At 35.7% G+C, this 7,376-nt stretch overlaps 2 protein-coding genes across 2 annotated transcripts in view; both read right to left on the minus strand.

The window, feature by feature from the left end:
• LOC103523945 (uncharacterized protein K02A2.6-like) overlaps positions 1–5,692 on the minus strand; it is a 10,175-nt gene extending 4,483 nt beyond the window's left edge. The window contains exons 1-2 of the mRNA XM_026833192.1: positions 4,887–5,692; positions 3,919–4,764 (exon numbers count right to left, since the gene is read on the minus strand). Of these exons, the coding sequence (XP_026688993.1) occupies positions 3,919–4,764; positions 4,887–5,106 (1,066 nt within the window). The 5' untranslated portion in view covers positions 5,107–5,692. The remainder of the gene's footprint in view (positions 1–3,918; positions 4,765–4,886) is intronic.
• Positions 5,117–7,063, minus strand: LOC113473692. Its single transcript, XM_026833178.1, has 3 exons — positions 6,384–7,063; positions 5,616–5,904; positions 5,117–5,248 (listed from the first exon to the last, which is right to left on the minus strand). The coding sequence occupies exons 1-3, from the start codon at positions 7,061–7,063 to the stop codon at positions 5,117–5,119; spliced, it is 1,101 nt and encodes a 366-aa protein (XP_026688979.1).
• Between the last annotated feature and the right edge of the window lie 313 nt (positions 7,064–7,376).

A 7,376-nucleotide genomic window follows, 5' to 3' on the forward strand; every position in this document is an offset into this window, starting at 1 on the left:
AAACAGTGATACTTGAATGTATGAAACTTACGCTCAGACTGTCTGACAGACCCAGATCTCACAGACCGCGCTCCGTCAGAGAGTCGGACCGTATGTGGCAGAAAAAGTTCGAGACCGTAGTGGCGTAGCGTGATCTAAATTCAAATGTAGGGCGTGTAGGGCTCATGCACAGATCTACCAAGTCCCATCACAGTACATGCCATTAATATTTATGGGCAAGAGACGAAATTTTTCCCTCAAATAAGACAGTTTATGACGTACCTATCAACCTACAGGGACAGGGCCCGTAACACACGTTACAGATAACGGAACGGCCTGGACTGAGGAGGCCAAGCCTTTACGGTACACATTAGTGTATGACGGACCTTATAATAATATATCGTTTCGTAGGTCCTAACTCTGACTTATTGGTCGACATAAGAATTATGTAAACACAAAATATCTTTTAGCTAAAGAAATGATTACAGTACAGCAATACGATTTGTTTATGACTATGTTTAAGACAATGAGTTGGGTTGCCCCGTATCTCGGGATAAAACTACACAACACATGGTTACCACGTGTGCTACTACATATTGAAGCTAATGAAATCTTTGGATAGTTGGGTCTTTGTAAAACAGGGAAGGGAATCAAACATCTAAATGAAAACATTATGCTCCTACTACCTATAAAATCTATTATTTGTTCTTTTCAAGAACCTCGAAGTGAACAGTTGGATATCATACTAGATTTGCATATCGGAGATCCCGGGTTTGATTCCCGTCAGAGTCGAAGTTTTTTCTGCTCTGTGCTAGGAAAACGGTGTGTATTCAGCCTCGTGAAGGCTACTTCAATCGAGTAGTGACCACTGGCGATATTACCAAAGTAAAAATAACAAAGAGTTGATAGAACAATCATACAGGTTTGATAGATGGTTTGGTAACTGCTATCATACATGTTTGGTAACTGCTGTGGTCTTATCGTCCCGAAAGGCAGCCGAAAGAAAAAAGCCAGCCGTTCCGAGAAATAATCTTATTCATTCGGAATCGAACACGTGCCCTAGCGCTTACAAGGCAGACGCCCTACCCTCCAAGCTAACTAGACTGGCAGAATGACTGGTTGTTTTAAATATGCTCAACATCATTTCTCCTTTCATATTGAATAATTTTTTGTATTTCCCATGAACCCTCTGGTGCGCGGTCTTCCAGTTTCTATTACAAAGGCCGGAGAGTGACGGAAGCATGATAACATTGCTAGGATAATGATATGTTATACAATGGTTGGTATATGTTATACACTGATAGTCCTTATCACTGGTTTTCATTCCAAGGAAGTGAACTCTACCCTCTGAGCAGTAGATAACAACTCCGGCCCATATAATAACATGGAAGTCCTAACATCCATACAGTGATCTGAATGGTGGAAAGTGTTATGTGATGATAAAATATTGAAACAATGTAACAGCCAATATTGTTATTCCCATTTAATAATAAGTTAGAAAACCTTAGAACACACATTTGAGTGGAAAGTAATCACTAGGCGAGGTTTATGCCCGAAGCACTATCTACCCTTAGAACCTCATTATAATTATTATGTGGTGAGAATAAATTAGGATGAAATTTATCAAATAACTTGGGCTATAATATTCCATGTCGCGGTTAAAATCAAACCCACGCCTTCCCGCTTAGCAGACGGACGGCAAAATTAGTTCAGATCAAGTTTGACTCGTCACAGTACAATGCTGATAAATCTATTTATGGGTTAGGTACCTACATACCTATAGACGAGTATTTATTTTAATCTCATAAATAAAATTGCTTTGTTATCTAATACGAATGACAATAGGTACTTGGGTGTAATTCTCACATTCTACCCGAACCGATTTCACAATAGACTTACTTTTTACCTACTTTACTGTGAAGTATTGAGAAATGCTCTGATTAAATAATAAGACAACAAGACTGTATTAATTATTAATGATATTAAAAGACAAATTTTATTTTGTGAAGTATTGAGAAATGCTCTGATTAAATAATAAGACAACAAGACTGTATTAATTATTAATGATATTAAAAGACAAATTTTATTTTTTATTTAATTGACAAAAGATTGACGAGACGATGACATTTTTATTCTGATTATTTTTTTAGGTTAGGAACCTCGGATCACAACATTAAGGGGACCCTACATGTTGGGCGAGTTTGAATACAAGGTGACCTTATATGTTATGCTATATTATCACATGCCCCCCTTTAAATTTTTGTAATTAGGCATGTAATCTAAATTACAAAATTATGTCTAGACAGTCACAGTACAATGCTGATAAATCTATTTATGGGTTAGGTACATACCTATAGACGAGTATTTATTTTAATCTCATAAATAAAATTGCTTTGTTATCTAATACGAATGACAATAGGTACTTGGGTGTAGCCCCCCTTTAAATTTTTGTAATTAGGCATGTAATCTAAATTACAAAATTATGTCTAGATACAATGCGATTGACGAGGTGAATCTATGTTGTCGAGACAGTGTGGACGATTCAGTCAACGTCGATCGATGACCGGTCGACTATGTGTGGACACACATTTAGATAGGTACGTTAATATGTTTAGTTATTCACATTGGGGAAAGACGGCCAATATGGGGTTCCGGGTGTGAAGATTGTGAGATGCTCTGATCAAATAAGACAACAAGACTGTATTAGTGTATTAATTATTAAAGGAATTAAAAGACATTTTATTTTATTTTATTGACAAAAGATTGACGAGACGACGACATTTTTTTATTCTGATTATTTTAGGTTAGGAACCTCGGATCACAACATTAAGGGGACCCTGCATGTTCAATACAATATACAAGGTGACCTTATACGTTATGCTATATTATCACATGCCCCCCTTTAAATTTTTGTAATTGGGCATGTAATCTAAATTACAAAATTATGTCTAGATACAATGTTCATTAAAAATATTACAATTAAAAGTATCATGAAAATTACAACTTAGATACGTCTAGGAACATCGACATGAGGTGGTGCATTGGGATCAATGTGAATTTTATGTTCACCTGGCAAGTTACCAATGCCTTCAAATAAATCACTGTGATCTGAAAATACAAAGTTATAATCTGACTGAACATTTGAACTATTTTCTTGTGGCTCTTTACAGACATACCACCTTACCTTATTCGTTAGAATGTTGACCATCCCGTCCGTCGTGAGAACAAACCTCCTAAATTATCCTCAGGAATCTGAGTCCATAGTGCATCCCTCATAGCCTGCAGAAAGTGAAAGTGATGCGTAACCAGTCGGTCACCCATCCTGGTATTCATCACGGTGAGCAGTGCTTAACTCCAGTGTTCTGAACTGATGGTGGTAAAGAGGTACCTCATAATGACTTTATTCAGAGAAACATACCTAGACTGAATCGGGATTACTGGATTAGGTCTCTTTCTCAAACCATGCGGTTAAAACATCAAATCCTCATCCTGTAGTACATATACCTAGATTGGCTGCCGTAGCCACTCTAGTATTAAAGTATGTTTCCCATCAGATGGATCATACAGAAGGTCCCAACTTCAATTCCCGTCATCGGCATAAACTGAAAATTTGCACTCACCTTTCAACTGCAACCATTTCTGATGAGGGACACATTATGTGTAATTTTCACATTGACAGTATTAGTTCTGCTCCAATTTTAACCTACTTTGATCCCAACAAACCTATTATTTTGTCTGTAGATTCTAGTTGTCAGTCTCTAGGTGCTGTAATTTCTCATGGAAAAAATCCTATAGCTTATGCATGAAATTGGTCTAAAATTGAATAAAGACAAGTCACAAATTGGTCAAAGACATGTGAAATTCATGGGTCATATTCTGAATTCCCAAGGTATTGCTGTACATGAATCTAAAGTTAAGGCCATTGAAAATATGGTTGCTCATCTGCTAAATTTTTACAAAAAATTGAGACTAGGGGTTTGTGGTCTGTTTCCACTTTGACTTTTTGACCATATAAGTACCTATCAAATTTTGTACATCCAAAAACAATTGCCAATAATTCTTTCTCAATCTGACTATACCTTTTCTGACTATCATTTAGAGATTTTGATGCATAAGCTATAGGATTTTTTCCATGAGAAATTACAGCACCTAGAGACTGACAACTAGAATCTACAGACAAAATAATAGGTTTGTTAGGATCAAAGTAGGTTAAAATTGGAGCAGAACTAATACTTTTCTTTAAATTCTGAAATTCCTGTTCATGATTAGGATTCCAATGCCAAGGTACATTCTTTTTTAACAAAAGTCTTAAATTAGTAGTTTCCATTGACAAATTTTTGACATATTTTCCTAGATAATTTACCATACCAAGAAATCTTTGGAGTTCTTTGACACTTGACGGAGCAACCATATTTTCAATGGCCTTAACTTTAGATTCATGTACAGCAATACCTTGGGAATTCAGAATATGACCCATGAATTTCACATGTTTTTGACCAATTTGTGACTTGTCTTTATTCAATTTTAGACCAATTTTATGTGCTTTTTGTAGGAATAGCTTAAGCCTTTCATCATGCTCTTCTTTTGTTTTACCATAAATTAATATGTCATCTATGTAGACAACAAGACCAGAAATATCTGACAGGAGACTAGACAGAGCATGTTGGAACACTTCACTAGCACATGAAATTCCATAGGGCATACGTAAGTAACAATATACACCAAATTCAGTATTGAAAGAAGTTAATCTAGAGCTTTCTCTATCTAACTTGAGAGACCAAAAACCTGAACTTGCATCAAAAACAGAGAAAAAATTAGCACCATTCACCTCAGATGTCAATGTTTCTATTGTAGGAATATTTAACTTTTGTCTAATAATATACTTGTTGACATAAGAGACCAAAAACCTGAACTTGCATCAAAGACTGAGAAAAAATTAGCACCATTCACCTCAGATGTCAATGTTTCTATTGTAGGAATATTTAACTTTTGTCTAATAATATACTTGTTGACATGTCTGGGATCAAGACAGACTCGTAGACTTTTGTTGGGTTTTTCAACACAGACGACAGAACTTATGAACTTACATGGTTCATTGACTTTTTCAATTATTTTGTTCTTGATCATGTTTTCAAGTTCAGCCTTGAACTTGTCTCGCAACTTGAACGGGTACGTCTAGGAACATCAACATGAGGTGGTGCATTGGGATCAATGTGAATTTTATGTTCACCTGGCAAGTTACCAATCCCTTCAAATAAATCACTGTGATCTGAAAATACAAAGTTATAATCTGACTGAACATTTGAACTATTTTCTTGTGGCTCTTTACAGACATTTGACATTTTTCTATCTATTTGGAAACATTTTTTGATAAATCCTAATCTTTCACTAGCAACAGCACCTAGGACACCTTTTTTATTATCTGTAGTTACAAAAAATTGTACATAGATGATTTGACCAGACAATGCTTTACAAGGTAATATTACTTTTCCTTCGATTGGAATATTGTTACCTGTATATGAAGACAACTTGGCAGAACATGGCTTTATTTTATTTAAAGGTAAAAATAAAATTTTAGAATAAATATACCTTGACAACAAGTTACATTGTGCACCTGTATCGATCTGCAAGGTTACATCATGTCCGGATACTTCAACTGGAACTTCCCAGACTTGTGCTTCATCTTCTATATCGATATTTCCAACAAAAAATTCTTGAGGGTCATTCTTCTCAAAAAATAAAATTTTAGAATAAATATACCTTGACAATAAGTTACATTGTGCACCTGTATCGATCTGCAAGGTTACATCATGTCCAGATACTTCAACTGGAACTTCCCAGACTTGTGCTTCATCTTCTATATCGATATTTCCAACAAAAAATTCTTGAGGGTCATTCTTCTCAATTGACTTGATTTTCTTAAATCTGCATTGGGAAGCAAAATGATTGAAACGTCCGCAATTGTGGCACTTATACCCTTGGGCTGGACACTTTGACCTGTGTACTTGACCGCATCTTCCACATTTTGAATCGGCTTGGGACTGGGATCTAGAGTTTGTCCTAGACTTAGATCTAGAAAATCTGTCTGACCTTGACTGTGACCTTTTCTCAAAGTTCCGGGAATTCCTGTACACATGATTGACATTTGACTGTGACACTTGATTGACATTTGACTGTGACACTTGATTGTGCTCATCAGTCAAGAACGACATCCTTTGACGGGAGACTTCCAAGTTTTTTGCTATATCAATGCATTTTTCTAGCTTTACATCACCAAGTTCAAGAAGTTTTTCTCGGATGAAATTGTTGGAATTGTGCATGTTGCAAATGAATATATCTCTAATTAAGCTTGGGACTGGGATCTAGAGTTTGTCCTAGACTTAGATCTAGAAAATCTGTCTGACCTTGACTGTGACCTTTTTTCAAAATTCCGGGAATTCCTGTACACATGATTGACATTTGACTGTGACACTTGATTGATATTTGACTGTGATACTTGATTGTGCTCATCAGTCAAGAACGACATCCTTTGACGGGAGACTTCCAAGTTTTTTGCTATATCAATGCATTTATCTAGCTTTACATCACCAAGTTCAAGAAGTTTTTCTCGGATGAAATTGTTGGAATTGTGCATGTTGCAAATGAATATATCTCTAATTATTGTGTCCTCCTTGAAATCACAGGTAGAGGCTAAATTCTTCAATTTGGTTACAAATTCAGATATTGATTGGTTTCCATTTTGCCTACAATTGAAAAATTTATTTCTTTCAATGGCTAAATTCTTCTTTGGACTAAAATATTCTGAGAATTTTTTAACCAATTCTGCATATTTAACTTGGTCAATATCCATTTGGAAACTCTGGAAGATTGATAAGACATCACTACCCATGTGGTGTAGCAATAGTGACGACTTCCTTGTATCATCCTCTTTTTCAAGATTTGAAGCCTTTAGGAATATTTGAAATTGGAGGTACCAATTGCGCCATTCTGTTTCCAAATTGTCTAAATGTATGTTGAATTTGGGTAGGACGCTGTTGAAATGGACCTTGGGCCTTTCTGACTCTGTTGACTCATCCTTACCCATGACTTGGAGTTGACAGACACTTTTCAAATTTATAAAATAGACTTACACTGATTTACACCTGACACCATGTGAAGTATTGGGAAATGCTCTTGATTAAATAAGACAAGAAGACTGATAATTATTGAAGGAATTCATTAAGACAAATTTTATTTTTTGAAAATGACAAGATTGACAAGACGACGACGACATTTTTTTTTTCTGATTCCTTTTTAGGTCGGGGCGGGTTTTACATACCTATGCATCATATTATATGTAGGTAACTGGTAGCTATGTAGGACCTATATACTTTTGTAGGAAATAAGTAATGAGTTTA

This window comes from Diaphorina citri, unplaced genomic scaffold (genome assembly GCF_000475195.1).
Source record: "Diaphorina citri unplaced genomic scaffold, Diaci psyllid genome assembly version 1.1 scaffold86, whole genome shotgun sequence".
Taxonomy (NCBI): domain Eukaryota; kingdom Metazoa; phylum Arthropoda; class Insecta; order Hemiptera; family Psyllidae; genus Diaphorina; species Diaphorina citri.